At 41.2% G+C, this 19048-nt stretch overlaps 1 protein-coding gene across 1 annotated transcript in view; it reads left to right on the top strand.

Annotated features, from left to right (window-relative positions):
• The first annotated feature begins 3756 nt into the window (after nucleotides 1–3756).
• Nucleotides 3757–19048, top strand: part of IL16 (interleukin 16) — a 46706-nt gene continuing 31414 nt past the window's right edge. Inside the window, exons 1-5 of the mRNA XM_032771893.2 lie at nucleotides 3757–4122; nucleotides 13616–13752; nucleotides 15380–15512; nucleotides 17436–17585; nucleotides 18575–18683. Of these exons, the coding sequence (XP_032627784.1) occupies nucleotides 3757–4122; nucleotides 13616–13752; nucleotides 15380–15512; nucleotides 17436–17585; nucleotides 18575–18683 (895 nt within the window). The remainder of the gene's footprint in view (nucleotides 4123–13615; nucleotides 13753–15379; nucleotides 15513–17435; nucleotides 17586–18574; nucleotides 18684–19048) is intronic.

Below are 19048 nucleotides of genomic sequence, written 5' to 3'. Positions count from 1 at the left end.
CTGCAGATGTGATACTTAATTAGATCAATGTGCACATTTGCTTGTTATTTGAATATGCATTAGGCTGTTAAAGTTGTGACTAACAATAGTACATTGCACTTTAAATCCATATATCTCAAAGTGCTTCACAAATAGAGGATTCTGGTGAGTATTATTACCCTCATTTTACTGATGGGGAAACAGGCACAGAGAGGTGAAGTGACTCGCCCAATGTTACCGAACAAGTCAGCGTCACAGCTGAGAACAGAACACAGGTTACTGATTAATTCAACCATGCTGCCTCTCCATGCCTATCTAGCTGTGCCTAAATACCCTCTTCTATTCTGACGTGGGTGGATTAACTGAGTTCCACATGTTTTACTGTTTGTGGGATTTTTAGGCAGGAAAGCATTCCATTAACAAAACAAAACAATTACATATGTACTTAACTTTAAGCATGTGTTTGGGACTTGTGCACATGCTTACGTGCTTTCCTAAATCAAGGCCTTTTTTTTCTTTGTCATAGGTTGTAAGAGTCAGGGCTTGTTCTGGAGCTTTTTTGCTTTAAAAAAAAAAAAATCTATGAATTTTTTCACAGCAAAAAGAAATCCATGTTGGAAGAACAGAAATGGAATTTTTCAAAGATTTCCAGGGCCAGCTCCCATACTCCTTGTAACTCAGAGCCTGGGGAAGTCTTCTCTATGAATAACCCCAGTACCTCTCTCTGCCTGGCTTCTAGTTTTCCCAAGCAGCTGCTAACTGAAATGATCATGATTCTTGTCAGTTTCATTAACTTACACCTCTGAATAGCATCCCTGAAACTGACCAGACCCTTGTTAACTTCACTCAGCTTTTTGATAAAACTATGAGCAATAAGAGGAGATAGGTACTGGGATTTTTCAGAGAGAAGGATTCCATTCAACAAAAATGGGAAACTAGAGGAGGTACAGCATTGTATGATTACAGAGCTGGGAGGTACAGCCCTGCATTAGGATTAGATGTTGAAAGATTCCTTCAAAACTGAAACCAGAGAGCTTGGAAGCCCAAGGAGCCCAGTCTCTGTGCCAGAACACCAGGAGAACTGCCAAGGAGCTGGCAGGAAACCAGGCAGGTTTCCATAAAAATTTTCATTGAAATCGACACGTTCCAATACAACATTCTGATTTCAATGAATCGGCATTTTCTGATGGAAGAACATTCTTTTGGAAAAAATCTCTCACCTAGTGCTAGTATGTAATTTGCGAAGTATTCTGGGATCCAGTTGGATGAAAGACACTATGAAGCAGAAAGATATTATTATTACTATGATAGAAAATAAATTATCCTAAACTCTTATAAAAGAGTATCACCTATCAAAATGCCTGAACCTCTTCAAGGCACCATATGTATTAGCATACTTCTCAATGATGGATAAAGGGATCTCTTTGCTTCTCATGAAAAGGCTATGTGCAATGTTTGTTTTTCTTTTACAAAATTAAACACACTTTGAGGCAGATTGGGTCTTGTACTCCTCTAGCAGCTACATATTTCCCATCATATAGCTCTTTTGCTCAGGTTCTCTATTACACATTACCATATTCATTTTTCCTTCTTTTCCTCAGTGTTTGGTTTGGTTTCTATGGGTATTTGCTGGAGAGGTAGAGGACAGGAATATAATTCTGAGGCTGTCTTGTAGGGTTCTATTATACAGTGGAGCTGGCTTGGTGTAAAATCTACAAGCCTATAATTTTCAGATGGCTGGTCTCCCTTTTGCGGCTGCAATTTGCCTGTGCAAAATTTGCACCCACATTTTTGCATCGCCAACAGAGCTGTGGGTAGAAATCTCAGTTGTAACATGCAACTTATGACTTACACCCACAATTCATTTGCTGACACAAAAGACATAGGTGCAAATTTTGCAACTTTTTTCAAGGGCAATTTGTGCTTGTAAACCGTGAAGCTGAGCCCTCTGAGAAGCGTTCCCACAGTATCATCTCCCTGTGCATATATTTTCTGTGCTTTATTGCACTGTCTGTGATCTTTGTGCTATTAAACATTCATAATAATAAGATTTAATTAATTTCAAAAATATCCAACAAAATCCTCAACTCATCACATCATAATTAGTATTACCTGGCACCTTTGCTAGCACTTTCAGAGATACTAAGGACTGAATGGAACATAGAGATTGAATCATTCTCTCAGCACTTTTCTTCCTGGTCAGGCCCGAAGCAGATATTCCAGCCAGGTTTACAACTTTAACCAGCACTAGAGTCACTAAAAGAGAGAGAAAGAAATCCCAGTTTAAAGCATATTGTGCAAATTGCATGGGCCAAAGCTACAGACTTGAAAAGAATTATTTTAAATATGCTTTTCAATTTAATGTAAACTACATTCCATAACTTTCCCGGACCTGTGAATTTTAATAAACAGATCAAGAGGAAGATAAAAACAGGAGGAATAAACCCTATACAATTGCATAACTTTCTTACTAGAGCTGGCCAGAAAACAGAATTTCTGTTCTGTAGGAAATTCCTACATTTCAAAATTTGTTTTCATTCAGAATTGGAATGAAAAGTCAAAATTTTCTGTGAAATGGGAAATGCCAAAAAATTTAGGCTCAGCAACATTTTATTTCAATAATGTAAAATCGTTTAGTTTCAGTAGGGTAAACACATTTCATTTAGATACTGTCAAAACATAATAATATATAACAATAAATATATACTATTCAAATTAATACTGTGATATACTATAAAAGCATAAATGAAATTACTTGAGATGATAAAAGTTAAAACAAAATGTTTCAATGTTATCAAAAAGAAATGAGAATGTCAGAATGATTCATTTAAACTTTCACCCACCAAAAATCAATACGCTTCTGAAAACCATTTCGATTTCAACTAACTTGCATTTTATGATGGAAAATGGTTATGCTGAAAATTTGACTAGTTTTTCTTAATTTTTCTAATATGCTTATTCCTTTACTTAATATTCATTTTATAAAGTACCAATTTTTTATGTCATATTGCTACTCTGTGGCATTTCTGCTGTTTTATTTTGATTTGGTATGCGGAAACATACAGTGGAAAAAATAATTCCTTTAATGGGTTATTTTTGCATTAATACGGTGGAGTTGTATTCTTTTCTGAGGTTCAATCCTTAATCAGGTATTCACATCTAAATGGCTTCAATGGATCTCCTGCAATTAAACACAGTCTTTTAAGTGAGCTTAGCTGTCCAAAGGTATGTGTTTCCACTCCAGCCTGACATTCCTTCCTTATTCACGGCTAAGATCTACTTTAGCTAAACCACTTACAAGTCAGATGTGCCAGGCAGAGAATTTAACCTTAACAATTTGATTAATCCTATTTGAATTACAATACAATCCTATGTGAGTTTGAAGGATAGAATAGTGCTTTTGTGTATCTTCTTTTTAATTTGGGATTTCATCCTGCAAATTCAGCAGAAACCAGGAAGAAGCAACGCAAGGGAAGCCTCAAAAACATTTGTTAAAAGCACTCCTCTGTGGTTGGAGAGCATGGGAAGAGAATGAAAAGGTGAAGGAGAATTTAGTACAGCACTTCTCAGAAATAAACGCTGCAAGTCATAAGACATCACATGGTTGTTAGCAGACTGAAAGGCTCTGTTGACTCAGTTTGTTCATCCCAACTTTTCAGTAGTGTAGGTTATTGGGAGGGGAAAAAAAGGACGAGGCAAATTATAACTCACTTTTTATATTTCTCTTCCAGGAAGATATTTAGCTGCTGAGGACTAGAGAAAGTTATTGGCACTGTCATGCCACATAAATGGGAACACGAGAGGAAAAAGGGCAGCATCACCAGCTCACTGAAGATGGATGGACAGAGCAGCATTGGGAGTAGAAAATCAAAAAAGTTTCGCTCCATTTCAAGATCACTTATACTCTGTAATGCCAAGAATACTGATGATGGATCGAGTCCAGATGAGAAATGCCCTGACCCCATTGAGATTTCTACCAATTGGGATCAAGAGGAAACTGACAGTTGCCCTGGACTACAAGTGCTGTGCACTTCAGAATCGGATAACAGCACTCCTTATCCTCTTGTGATCACCAATGTGATTGAGTCCAAAGATGATGCAAGTGAGAGCTGCAAGAATATGAGAAGAAAGTTCTTCATCCAGGTAGGCAATTCACTGACTCTTTTTTTTATTTGATGTTATGGTTTCATGAATCTCAGGGCCCAGAAGACACCCCACTGATTCTCAGCGATCATGAGGCAGCAGTTTTCTAACTCTGTATAAATAGCACACAAAATGTATTATACTCCCTCTTGGACTACAAGGTCTCTCCACTGTACTCTGCTGACTGACATGCCATTGAAGTCACTGGAATGTTAAACCCTACTCAGTGCATTCAGCAGCACAGCAGGTGCACTCTATCGGAAATGCAGCAGATCAGCTGTCATTACAGCGAGGTGCAGCTGGGTTAGCACTATAGGAAACTCAGATGATCCAGTAAGCAAATGATCTGTCTGAGTTTGAAGTGTGCTAGAGACTATGTTGCTAGAGATGTCACCTTCTTAATAGATATAAAAGTGAGACCCTAAGTATCTCTGGTCATTAAAAAACTAATGCTGCTTTTATGAAGACGAAATGTAGTAACCCCACCATTCTGGCCATTTTTCAAATTGAGTGATTACGTTCTGGACACCTATAATAAATTCCCTCTACAATTTCAGTTGGATGCTGCATATTTCATCACTTTCTGTCCTGAAGTATTGTATATTGTTGCTGTGTGCTGTTAAGCAGCTACATTGTTTTCATCCCAGAGGTGGCTGCATTACAGACGTAAGTGAAGCATCTCCTAATATACAGTACTTAGTCTGTCACTCATCTAGTAAAGACTAAAGCACTTATGTTCTTATGAGAACCTTCTTGGTGACAGGAACTCAATAGACATATATTGTGACAAAGTTCCTCCTCTACCTTGGTGGGTCTTGCGCTTATTGGTGGATTTGCTCACCTCAGTGACCTTCCCCTGTGATGGAACCCACAGTCTGGGTCAACTCCTCCTGTGTCTGATCAGGAGTTGCGAGGTTTGGGGGGAAACCGGGCCCGCCCTCTACTCTGGGTTCCAGCCCAGGGCCCTGTGGATTGCAGCTGTCTATAGTGCCTCCTGTACAGGGGCGGCTCTAGACATTTCGCCGCCCCAAGCATGGAGGCGTGCTGCAGGGGGTGCTCTGCCGGTTGCCGGTCGTGCGGCTCCGGTGGACCTCCCGCAGGCGTGTCGCTGAAGGCACTCTGCCTGCCGCCCTTCCGGCGACTAGTGCAGCGCTCCCCACGGTATGCCGCCCCAAGCACACGCCTGGCTTGCTGGGGCCTGGAGCCACCTCTGCTACTGTAACAGCTGCATGACAGCTCCAACTCCCTGGGCTATTTCCCCATGGCCTCCTCTTAACACCTTCTTTATCCTCACCACAGGACCTTCCTCCTGGTGTCTGATACTGCTTGTACTCCTTAGTTCCCCAGTCCCAGTCCCTTGCACCTCTTGCTCCCAGCTCTTCACTTGCACACCTCAGTGAGTAACTGGAAGTCTTTTAACTAGTTCCAGCCAGCCCTTGATTGGCTTCAGGTGTCCCAATCAATGTAGCTATCTCCACTGCCTTCTAGAAGGATCTTAATTGGCCCCAGGTGTCTTGATTAACCTGGAGCAACTGCCATTTGGTTACCGTGGTACCAGGGATTTGTTTTGCCTGGGGCTAACATACCTGTTCCTCACTACTTTACTGCAGCCATCACAATACCTAGGTAATTTATAGCTGGTGACCTCCATGGTATCCTAATACCTATTACATCATATTCATATTAGCAATGCAAATATTGTCCTGTATGAGGGAACTGATTCCTTCGTATTAAATATTCCTTCCATTCATTTTTGCATATCTTCTTTAGCAATGGGCTCAAATCAAAACTTCATATCCAAACATCAACTAATATTTATGGTGTTTAAACTCTGAAACCAAATCTACATCATGCTGCTTGAGCTTCTCTCTAATAATCACAGCACATAGCCCAAACTTGACAAAAAGGGAATCAGGAGACTATAGTATGCAACATTTCAGTCTCAAAATGGAGGCCCTCCCCCCTGCATTCTACTGAATTTCAACGGAAAGAAAAAAAAATGACTTAAATTGAGTCAGCCCCAAAAGACACACAATCACAATGGAGCTCTGCAAAACCACACCCTTTCTCCAGCATGGAAACATTCCACATTCTGGCTGGTGATCTCACTCTGCAAATGAAAGGAGGCTGCTGACCTCTGCCAGCCAAACGATTCCTCTCTATCTTCCTTGCACAGTGCATTCTAATAATAATAAGAGACATACCTATCTCCTAGAACTGGAAGGGACCTTGAAAGGTCATTGAGTCCAGCCCCCTGCCTTCACTAGCAGGACCACGTACTGATTTTTGCCCCAGACCCCTAAGTGGCCCCCTTGAGGACTGAACTCACAACCCTGGATTTAGCAGGCCAATGCTCAAACCACTGAGCTATCCCTCCCACCTCATGTACTTGTCAGAGATTGCAACTTGTCCATCCACAAACCCAAAGCACTCCAAGTTCCAATAACTGCTACCAGGTTCACCAGCATATGACTTCTCACCGTTTTACCAAAGATAGTTAAGTCAGAGAATCCAGGTGCCTTGAATTTACAGTAGTCAGGTTAGCTACTGCCGCTGGAGAACAGTTACACATTAATTCATCTTTAACAATGTAAGTGTCCCCTAGTGGCACTTGTTAACCTTCTGTATACAGGGTGGAATCATGGTGATGCCATCAAGTCTTCATTTCTCCTCCTATGAGAGCAGAGATGCCGGCATCATGTACTTTGATCTCCCTTCTCTGTCATTTTGCTGAGGCTCTGCAATATGCAATGAAGTGATTGGTACATCCCCTCTATGCCACACGAGTCTGTCATAACTGGCTCCTTCATGCAGCATGTATTAGAGAGCCCCTGGCCCTCTCTTAAAACCTCTCTCCTCAAACATCCAGAAAAGTTGGTGATTTTCTTCAGGTCCCAGTGTGTCAGGCTCTCTATTCCTCTCTATAACCAGCTGCAGAAATTCACTGGTCAATGCACGGCCCATTCTCATTTCAGGGAATCAGAATCCATTTTTTTGTGACATTACTGGGGCACACAGCTGTGCCAGCCTATTGGGTTAGTCCATCATTTTTTTGCCTGGCAATACCTTCAGCCCTATGCGTAGTGCCCATGACACTGAAGGTGTGAACATCTTCCACAAAGACCTACTGAGGGTGTTTGCTGGAGGGGAGAAGTTGTTAAAATAATATTAAATGATTTACTGTGCATTGCGTACGGATGCGCCAGATGTAGATGGAAATCCAGAGCACTGAACTCTCAAAAAGCAGTTCCTTCCATGCCCAGCAGATGAATTCATGCTCCTGTCTGAGCCTTACCCTGTTAATTGTGTATGATTCACTAGTGTTCATACTGTGATTAAATTACACAGTGTTTCCAGCATCACTTTATTTCAGCCAACCAGTTTCAGGTACTCTTGTTGCAAATACTTGGCAAGTTCTATGTATCGACACAATAGATATCATAGGAAGTGCCATGATCTGACTGTAGCTATCATTTACATATTACATAGAAATAATTTTGATAACCAGTGATTGTAACAAGAATAATAGAAGTACTACAAGGGTCTTTGTCGCTGTCAAAACAGAGCAGCTGTGAATAGATGGAAGTGTGGAAACTAAGGCAACACTTCTGATCTCTGGAAGACGTGGCTTGTTTTGTTTGTTGTGCTCTGGAGGGCCACACTGACAGCTTACAAAGACGCTGAGAATTGTACGTGACTTGCACCATAATCATAGGACTGGAAGGGACCTTGAGAGGTCATCTAGTCCAGTCCCCTGTACTCATGGTAGGACTAAGGGCTTGTCTTCACTACTGGGTAAGTCGACCTAAGTTACACTACGCCAGCTACGTGAATAATTTAGCTGGAGTTGACGTAGCTTAGGTCAACTTACCCCGGTGTCTTCACTGCTTCGATGGGAGGCGCCCTTAGCCTTCTTGAAGAACTGGAGTACCGGGGTTGACCAGAGAGCGCTCTGCGGTCGATTTAGCGGGTCTTCACTTGACCCACTAAATTGATCCCTGCTGCATCGATTGCAGCAGCATCCATCTTCCCGTAGTGAAGACCAGCCCTAAGTATTATCCAAACCATCCTTACAGGTGTTTGTTTAATATGCTCTTTAAAATCTCTAATGATGGAGATTCTACAGCATCCCTAGGCAATTTCGTCCAGTGCTTAACCACCCTGACCGGAAGTTTTGCCTAATGTCCAACCTAAAGTGCCCTTGCTGCAATTTAAGCCCATTGCTTCTCGTCCTATCCTCAGAGTTTAAGGAGAATACTACTACTACTTTGCTCTTATTTAACAAACAGAAATTGAGCACAATGCAACTAAAGACATTTTTTTGTTCCAGTGCGGCTATACTGATGTAGCCACATCAGTGCAACCCCTGGGGCAGACTCTGGTTCTAGTATAACAAGTGACTTGTGCCAACGTAGATTCTCCCAGTTCCACCTTAGTGATTTGTACCATTAAAGCAACAATCGTGTGAGGTTGCATACAGTCTTCACCACACTGACGTGTATTATTATAAAGTAGCAGAGTGTGCTGTGTACTAGGTTTGACTCATAACTGATTTCTAGGCAAAGTCACAACATTTTTGGTCTACTGTGACAATCCTGATAACTGATACTGTGGCTGAGTTTCAAATGAATCCTGGGAACTATAACTTGTGTAACAGTCTCACTATGGGACACTTATTCTGCTTATGAAAATAAACAAATACTTTGATGTGAATTCAAACTGAAAAGATCATGGAAAGGTTCTTCTGACATTCTGATTACATTATTGTTCTAAATCATTTGCCTTTGCTTTCAAGGAGGAACATTCAAAGCATGGTTAGTCCCCAGTATGCATTTTGGGGATTATTTTAACCCAGCAAATAAAGTGTTGCTAATTTCAGAATGCATGCTCAGTGATTAAACTGGGGAGTATGCAATTCTATGTTCCCAATGGGTAGATGGACCTAGGGTGAAACAAAAGGTCCCTTACTGATTACTCCAAGGGTTCTCAAAATGGGGGTCGGGACCCCTCAGGGGGTCACGAGGTTATTACCTGGGGGTTGCGAGCTGTCAGCCTCCACCCCAAACCTCGCTTTGCCACCAGCATTTATAATGGTGTTAAATATATAAAAAAGTGTTTTTAATTTATTGGGGGGTCGCACTCAGAGGCTTGCTATGTGAAAGCAGTCACCAGTACCAAAGTTTGAGAACCACTGGATTACTCTGTAGTTGGCATGAAGCTATATTCTAAGTGAGTTTGATATTGTCTGAGACAAACTTCCCAATATCACTATAAAAATATACAACCATACAAAAAGTTGTCTGGAAAATGAAAATTGGTCCATTTGGAAAAGCCATGGAATGAAAATGCTTTCCAAATCTTCTAGATGCCTACATAATCTTTTTTATTTTTGATCGATTCTCATGGCAAGAATAGTCTGGCAGTATTCAGAGTATTCTTAACAGTATTCACCAAGAAAGGAAGGCATCTCAATCTTCATCTGGATGGGTCCTATGAGAAATCCCATGGCCTGTGTTATGCAGGAAGTCAGACTAGACTATCGCAAGGGGCCCTTCTGGCCTTAAAGTCTAGCATTGGTGAATCTCTGATATCAGACTACAGAATCCTAACAGCATAAAATATTATTGTGCTGGTCGGTATCTGTCTGAAAATGCAGCTTTGGGAGGCTAGTGATAGGGGCTATTTTGACCTCTCTCAATCATTGGAATTCTCTTTCTATGTGTCACAAAAGTTAAGGATTTTGTTAAGTAAGTTCTACTGGGTGTGCTATGATCTTTCAACACATCCAATACTAAGAAGTGCAGATGACTCAAGCTACTGTGACCTTGATTAAAAAAACAACGAAGAAAATAGAATGTCAAGCCAAAGGCTGGTAGCCTATAATAAGTTACCCGAGCAGGATGATCACTGGGAAAGAATGCTCCAATCTGAATGCGTTCGCTTGTCATGTGCTGCTCAAAGTAACTTCCTGGCTTTTCATGTGTGCACCAAACAGTAAGGATGCTGGTGTGTAAATTAGAAGATCTGCTTTATTGCCTCTCTGCTCTTGATGACACTTGGTGCACTGACACTGAGGCAAAAGTTGTGGAAGGAGGGTATATCTGATAGGGCTACTGAGAAATCAGAGACAAAGTCAGTCATGGGGAGGAATGGGTGAGACGAGGGACACCCACTGTAGCAAGCAATTTCAAGCAGTAGTCCCCATCTAGTCTATTCCTGCTTGTGGCTGCACTACATTATATGTGGCTTCTCCTGCACATCTCACTCTCACTCATGTTGGGCAGTGGCATGTAACATCCAATCTCTGTAATAATAGCCATGTCAATAAGGCTACTCAGGGAGAGAGGGTATCTAGTTCAGCGTACAATGTTGAGGGGCAGCTTTTCTGCCCAACCACCAAAAGACTGGAATCAGGATTGTCAGTGGATCATAGAGCTCTGTGTGGTTCCAGAACCATACCCCTGGCCTCTTCCATGTGGCCTTCAATTTCTTATGCCTGAGAGAAAAAATAAGTCACTTTTTCTGCATCATCATCATCATCATCCTGGTATATTTTTTGTTAACTTCCCATTTTCCAGAAGAGGATGATTTGACCCATTCTTTGTGACAGGACGATTTCCATGGCAGAAGACTGTGATGTCTCAGAAACAGGGTTATGGCATGACAGCCGGACAAGGTTGGTTGGGAGGGAGGCTGTATTTATTCCTTCACTTTCTTCATGGGTGCTCTCCCTCTGTCTTTCCATCCTCTCCCTTGTGCCTTTCCCAGAAATGGGACTGTGAGATCAGAGACAGGTTCTCTCTTAAACTTGCTGAGAGAGATGTGACATGTAGGAAGTGGGTGATACAACAGGTGGGGCAGGTTCCCAGAAAAAAAACATGGCTAAGGATAGTTGATGAATAGACTGATTATTTATACTGCATGATCTGTTTACCTGTCTCTCTATCCATCAACTAGCTATAGCCAGGGTTTTGTGGGAACCTGAATCCCATGCCCCACCTGTTGCATCATCCTATTAATTCATGTACCACTGATCTCATAATCTCACTACCGAGAAGGAGGACAATTGGCAAGAAGGTGGTAAAACAGAGAGGGAAGGAGTAGGGCGGCCACCTCCAATGACACAGTTCCACTAGCCCATGGATTTTTCATAGGTACCAGCTGGTACCTTTATTAACTGCAAAGGGAATTTGCAGACGGATGCTAGGACAATAAATGGAATTTTGGGTAAAAGTTTTTAAAGGGCCAGTTCTTCAACTGAACATATCAAAATCAATGGAGCTCTGCTGATTTACACCAGTGAGGCCTCTGGTCCTATTTTTCAAAACTGACACAATACAATTTCTCTGCAAGAAAATTCAGAAAGGCTCTATTCTCCTAATCGGTCATTGACTCAGAAATCACAGCTCTTTAGCATTCAGCAGGATACAGAAGCCTAATAGTTGCACTCTGTGTTATATTGTTATTACTGTTTTTTAAACAGAGTCAATCAGGTTATCATCATATGCCTGGTTAAGTGATTACCAGACCTTCCTTGAACCATCCATGTGCAGCCATGTATTTCATTTCAGACAATCTAACTATTGTGAGTTACATTTGGAGTGCACAAAAGAGTTTCAGTTTTCCAGTGAAGTCGTGGTTACTCTTATTTCAAAACAGCATCTGGAAGGAGATGTTTCAAGACAGGACTCTCAGCTAGAAATGTCTAATGAGAAAATGACAGAAAAGGAAATCTCCGAAATGGCAGAGAGAAAAATATCCTGAGATTTGGCCTTTGACATGACAAGAATGAAGAAAATTGGTTGCAAAATGAAAAGCATGAAAAATCAGCTGAATCTAGACACAAAAGCTTCCAAAAGGTTCTTGCAATATTCCTTTGATTCAGATTTTTCTTCCAGACTGAGATTTTTTGCTTAAATCTAATCTTACTAACAGTGCACTATTGAAAGGCCTTCATTTTATTTGCATGCTTGGGGTCAATAAAATGTGAACAGATGTGAAATACATGTTTCACCAGCTTCATTAAGCTCTGTATGGCAAAGCTGCCTATAAGTGAAAGATTTTTTTTATTCACTGGCAACCAATATGCATTAAACATATGTTCCAGTAACAACTAGGTCTGGTGCCCTAGGAGGAACCCCCTGCCCACCCAGCAAACCTGCCAACTTGATTTTAACAAGTTCTCTACATTTGCCAGGCCTGGAACTATGAGTCACCCAACAAAACCAACAGGACACATTAAAGAAAGAGGCAAAACTAATAACTGCTCTGCTCTTGGAAGCACTAGCAGAGCATTTTTATATATAAAATAATAAATGAGACAGGAAATAAGACATTAAAGTGCAAAGCCCAAACAAATTGGCTGCTGTAACATTGGCCAGTCTAATATTTATTTTTTAAAGGTCAGCTTTTATGTCATGTTGCTATAACTTGGATATTAATATAATGATCTATATCCGGAACTAAAAACTGAAAATGATGACAACACATACAAATTGCTATACATCCCTCCAACAAAAACTAATTTCTAATGTGTTTGACAGATAGAGCTAAACTGAAAATTAACCAAGCCTGATGGGGTTAAAAAAGGGGATTTAAAACAAAAAATATAGCTAGCCGTTCTCTAGTATTTGTGAGACACACAACAGAACTAGCTTCCATTTTTGCATTCTCACTAATTTAATGCATACAAATGATTGTGCTCAGAAAAATATCCAAACCACCTCTTATTATTATTATTTGGCATTTAAATAACAGTAGCGCCTGCCTTGAAATCTGAGTCAGGATAGTGTCCCCACTGCATATGTGGACAACACGTATTGAGATAATTCCTGCCCCCAAAGAATCTACAATCTAAGCTTCTGATCTTGCAAAGAAAACCATGAAGCCGCCTGCATGGAGCTCCACTAACTCAACTGGGAATCAAGCAGTTCTTCTTGTGGGATGGGGATCTAAGACCTGTACACAAGTCGGGGAACCCATATGTGGGTTTCAATGGGAGGAGGTGTCTCTGAATAGAGTGGAGCTTGAGACTGGCTGAAAATTTGCCCCAACATGTCAAAAAATAAGTATAAATAAAGTCAAGTATAAATGTGTCCCAGCGTATTTAACTTATTATTTCTGTCTCTCCCTTTCCTTCCAGTTGGCATGGGCAAAAAACTCACACATCCCTATTGTCAAAAATCTGTCAACTGCTCTCTTGCCTCTTCATGGCAAAACACATCGTACTATAATCTTTTCCTATGGTAATCAGAAGCCATTGCAGTCCCATGGAGAAGAATTGTTTGACATGTTTGTCTCACACAACAGCATCTACTCACAAGTGAGCTGCATTCAGCTTCTACTTTTCTTGTGCTTAGACATAATCTGGATCTAGGACCAAGAAAATTGAATTTTTTTTTTTAAAAAAAATCAAACTGTAAATAATTTAAACATTCTCTACATATTTACTTTGACTTAATAAAGAGTTTTTGTCTTCATCTTCCTGAACCAGGATGGCTGCATCTGGAGGCTTTGTATAGCCACTGGAAATGATGGCCTGGGGATCCGAGTCTCGAGAACCCCCAACTGCACTTCTGTTGGGAAAGGGTTCACAGTCAGCCAGGTGATCAATGGGGGTGCTGCCCACAGGTACTTGGTTTATAATTATTTTTATGGACTAACATGATGGTTTGTGCAGGATCCATCTTCTGACACTAACTGCACTTTAAGATCTTAAATCCAAAGGAATGCAGTGATGCACAGGAAACATCTTATATTGCACTGAGCTGAAGAAATGGTTACACATATTAGAAATAACAAGATGCAGCCATGGTCAGCTCTAACTCTTCTCAATGTTAATCGCAAATAAGGATTATAGAATCATAGAGGTGTAGGTCTGGAAGGGACCTCGAGAGATCATCTAGTCCAATCCCCTGAACTCAAGGCAGGACTATGTAATAGCTAGACAATCCCTGACACACGTTTCTCTACCCTTTCTTAAAACCTCCAATGACAGAGATTCCACAACCTTCCTAGGCAATTTGTTCCAGTGCTTTGTTCCAGTTTTTCCTAATGTCCAATCTAAACCACCCTTGCTGCAATTTAAGCCCATTGTCTCTTGTCCTGTCCACGGAGATTAACAAGAACAATGTCTCTTCCTCCTCCTTGTAACAACCTTTTATGTCCTTGAAAACTGTTATCTTCTGCCCGACCCCTGCCTTCTCTTCTCCAGACTAAACAAACCCAATGTTTTCAATCTTTTCTCATAGGTCATGTTTTCTATACCTTTAAATCATCTTTGTTGTTGTCCTCTGGACTTTTTCCAGTTTGTCCACATTTTTCCTGAAATGTGGCACCTAGAATTGGTCACAGTGCTGAGTAGAGTGGAGAAATTACTTCTTGTGTCTTGCTTACAACATGACAGAATAGTGTTCACTTGTTTTGCAACAGCATTACACTCTTCACTCATATTTAGCTTGCAATCCACTATGGGCCCCAGATCCCTTTCTGCAGTACTTCTTCCTAGGCAGTCATTTCCCATTTTGTATGTGTGCAACTGATTGTTCCTTCCTAAATGGAGTACTTTGCATTTGTCTTTATTGAATTTCATCCAATTTACTTCAGACCATTTTTCCAGTTTGTCCAGATCATTTTGAATTTTAATCCTATCCTCCAAAGCCCTTGCAACCCCTCCCAGCTTGGTATAATCCGCAAACTTTTTAAGTGCACTCTTTATGCACTATCTAAATAATTGATTAGAAAGATGCTATCTTGTGCATTGTACAAGATTTATGGTATCCTCTTTTGAATAGCCCTTGGTAAGGGCCACCATGCTACCAGAAGTACTGGAAGGCATTATGGCCCTGAGTTCTCTTAAGAGAGCGCAGTACACAGTGCTCTGCACAGCTTAGACTGGTGAGGGAAGAGGGAGCTCTTTGGGATGTCTTGTGTACTAAGCGGCAAAAAGTCCTGTGGCACCTTATAGACTAACAGATGTATTAGAGCATGAACTTTTGTGGGTGAATACCCACTTCGTTGGATGCATGGATTTACAGATCCAGACTAACACAGCTACCCCTCTGATACTTGTGCACTAAGGAGTGCTAGCAGGGAGTCATCTGTGATTGTAGCCAGCCCCTGCATCAGCGTGTTCAAAGTGGCAGAGGAAAGGAGAGATTTCATGTGGCTCCTTTGCGGACGAGACACCAAGAACAATCTCAATATATGCTGTATTGTTCTTGGCTCTGTAATACTGTGTGTGTGTGTTTTTTTAAAGGGATGGTCGTCTAAGCCCAGGGGATGAATTGTTAACACTAAATGGACAATCACTTAAAGAGCTCACCAGCAAAGAGGCTGAATCTCTCATTCGGTCAGCAACAGGTCTGGTGAATTTGGTGATTGCTAGCAAGGTAAGTGTGAGGGCTGTGCCCCACCCCACATCTCCATGGCTGTCCAACAGCATTTACCTGAAAGACGAGGAATCCGTGCACTGAACATCTGGAACATCTGTTTTTTCTCTTCTTGACAAACCCCAAAACCTCATGTGGTCTAAGTCTGCTAACCTTCAGTGTAACTCTTCCAGAACAAATAGAGACTATGGGGAGCCATCAGCCCTTGGAAATTCTAACTGGGAGTATACAATCACTCCTTTCATAAGCACATATCCCACCACTGTGTGTTTTCTATGTACAAACTGACCAAAGCTGGAGTGGATGAAGGGAAGATCCATGAACCCAGGACCTGGGCTGGGAAAGGGCCAAGGACCCATCAAGTTTGGATCCAAGGCTCTATAGCTGAGGGACCCACTGCTACAGAGTGCTAGGGTTTGCCGTGGGGATTGGAGAGCACGAGATAGCACTCATAGGACAGTGAGGAAGAAGTATTACAAACAAGCCCTTTTTCAGTGGAAACCCTTTGATTTTTTTTGTGGATGGGCCATTTGGATCCAGATCTCAGGGTTTTAATCTACTCTAAAGCACACATCTGAGTGATGCCGGTTGTATTTCCCTAATTTAGTCCTTACTGCTCACCCAGTAATCTGCCATATAGTGTAAAGGCATTAAAAAATAATAATGAAGCCAGAGCTTTATTACATTTTACATAAATGCATTCATTTAAATTAAAACCCTACTTCCATAATTTGTAGGAGAGACTCAGAATAAATGATTGGACAGGACATTCACTTTTTGATAAAAGCAAATGGCATGTTAGCAAAAATGACATGAAGACAGCGGGTACTGGACACAGTCTAGTGCACATTAAGGTAGTAGTGTTTGAAACGGGACTACATTAATGCAGACTAGGGAGCTTTTACTGTGCGCCACCAGGGTGCACCTGGGCCAATTAGTGTGCAACACACTAGGGCACACTAGAACAGTGGTTCTCAAACTAGGGCCGCCACTTGTTCAGGGAAAGCCCCTGGTGGGCCAGGCCAGTTTGTTTACCTGCCACGTCCGCAGGTCCAGCCGATCATCGCTCCCACTAGCCGCGGTTCACTGTTCCAGGCCAATGGAGGCTGCAGGAAGGGCGGCCAACACGTCCCTCGGCCTACGCCGCTTTCTGCATCCCCCATTGGCCTCAGACAGTAAACTCCAGCCAGCAGGAGCTGTGATATGCCGAACCTGCGGACACAGCAGGTAAACAAACCAGCCCAACCTGCCAAGGGCTTTCGCTGAACAAGCGGTGGCCCTAGTTTGAGAACCACTGCACTAGAATTTATACCCAGCTAGTAGAGACTGAAGCACTGTGTAGACAAGCCCTAAGGCACCATTCCTGCAGTGAGTTCCATGGGGTACTTCCCTGCCTTGCATCTGCATGGAGCCCCTTTGAAGTCAATGGTGTCTGCATAGGTGTTCATTGCAGGACTGGGACCTAAATGTTGATGGGAAAAAAAAAGTTCAGTTATCTAGAGCCCGGGAAACTCACATAGCCAGTACAGGATTAGTTAGAGAAATGAGAACTGAAGCCTGCAGTCCTGCCTAGAGTGTGCCTCTTTTTAGCATCTTCAAACTGTACATTGTCCCTCACCCTGAGGGCTGTTAGACTTTAACCAGGAGTTTATTTATTTTTCCTTTCAAAATCAAAGAGGACTTCTGATTTATAAAGGCAGACTATATTTAACATTTATATTGTGGTAGCACCCAACAGCCTCAGCCAGGGTAGGCCCCACCGTGCACTTTAAAACATACATTACGTTGGCCGAAAAACAAAACTACAAGTGAATAGAAAACATTTTTGAAATGAGATTCTGGAACTGGCTGCTTAGCCAAAAGCTATAAAATCAGTTTCGCAACACACCCTTCAGACTCTTCTTTGGGCTTCTTATTCTAAAGAATTCACTAGGGGAAGCAAGCCAGAAGCAAGACGTATTTCTTTATGATTTGGCAGTGCCGCCACCTGCTGCTGAAGAGGAAAGTTATCATTCATTGGCTCACTGTGATAGGATACCTTCAAACAGCTCTACTAAAACTAGACTTCGGGTAGTAGGTTACATCTTTTTGTTGGCTCTCAACATCTTATGACATATAGGCCCTGCTCCTATACCATTTGTGGCCTTCTCAACCCCTGCAAGATTCCCTTGAGTAAAATTGACTTGGCTTTTTATGCAAGTGATAGTTTGTCACATACACTTGATTATATCATCGCTATTTTCCCAACGATTTAACAGCGAGAGAGAGAGAGAGAGGGGTTTTTCCATGCAATTAATACTGTTTTATAGTATGATTACACTGCCAACAGTTATCATTCTTTTAGAATTGACAGGGCTCAATACAGCCTATTAATTGCAATAAATTGCATTGCCTAGATCCATAGATGGATGGAACTCGTTATTTTTAAAGTATGCTTAGAGTGGGGTTCCTAGTTTGATGGGAAAAGTAAATGATTACACCCAACTCTCTAACCCAAAAGTGATTTTGGGTGCCTGTCTTGGAACTCCTTGAAAGGACCTGATTCTCAGAAAGTGCTAATCATCCACCCTCCAAAAAATCAGGCCCCTTTAAAACCAAACCACTAGTCACATCTGATATTTACACCAGCGTATCTAGAGTTTACCAAGAAATGAAAATATGCTTGTAAATTTGTTGGGAGTGGAGGAAGAAGAGGGAGATGGACTCATTTTTTACCTAGCATCCTGAATGTAACTTCTAAACTGCATGTATTTCCATACTAGTTCTCAGGTAAGTTACAATTACTTCTGATGTTTTGCAAGAAACATTATCAAACAAATCATTTGGAACCACCATCCCTCATCATTCCATTTATGCCAGATAAACTGCTTTTCTCCCCAAGTTCTGGGATAGAAGTTAAAATCCAGGCTGAAGTTTGTGCAAACTAAATTGTGATACTTTTTTTAAAAAATGGAGATTAATTTATATGTTTTTTGTTGCTGCACTTAGTGAAGGGATTAGCACTCTCAGTAAAAACATAACTGGTCAGATCTGTATTTAAAATATTCTGGGTCTCTTTTCAGGAAACCTCAACAGGTGTCTGTAATGAAAGGCCTGTGAAATTGGAAATACAAACTAATTGTTTTCTGCACACTAAAGCCAGCTGCCAAAGGACTCGCAGTAATTCAACCAGTAAGTTTCTAAGAGGAAATATATTCTCTTGGGAAATTTAAATGTATGAAACTTTCTCAGGTTACGATATCATGATGTTGAAAGAAAAAGCTTTTTTTTTTTTTTATTTGCCAAGCCTTACTCTGGAGAGTTTTAGCCAAAGTTTCTTCTGTAAGACTCATGGTGCATGAAAAGCTAGTATTAAAGAATGGATTCAGATATCCATGCATACTTATCAGTCATGATCCCTGTACATAAAAATTGTGTATATACATACACATGCACACCATTTTGCATATTTTAAAGGTACCCTGAACTAGTTCAGACTATTTTTTGCGGGGGGGGAAAGCTTTGGTTGATTTTTACTAAAATTAACATTAACAAAA

Source organism: Chelonoidis abingdonii, chromosome 9 (assembly GCF_003597395.2).
Source record: "Chelonoidis abingdonii isolate Lonesome George chromosome 9, CheloAbing_2.0, whole genome shotgun sequence".
NCBI lineage: Eukaryota > Metazoa > Chordata > Testudines > Testudinidae > Chelonoidis > Chelonoidis abingdonii.
Note: the sequence above shows the minus strand (reverse complement) of the source record. Positions and strands in the feature narration are given on the sequence as shown.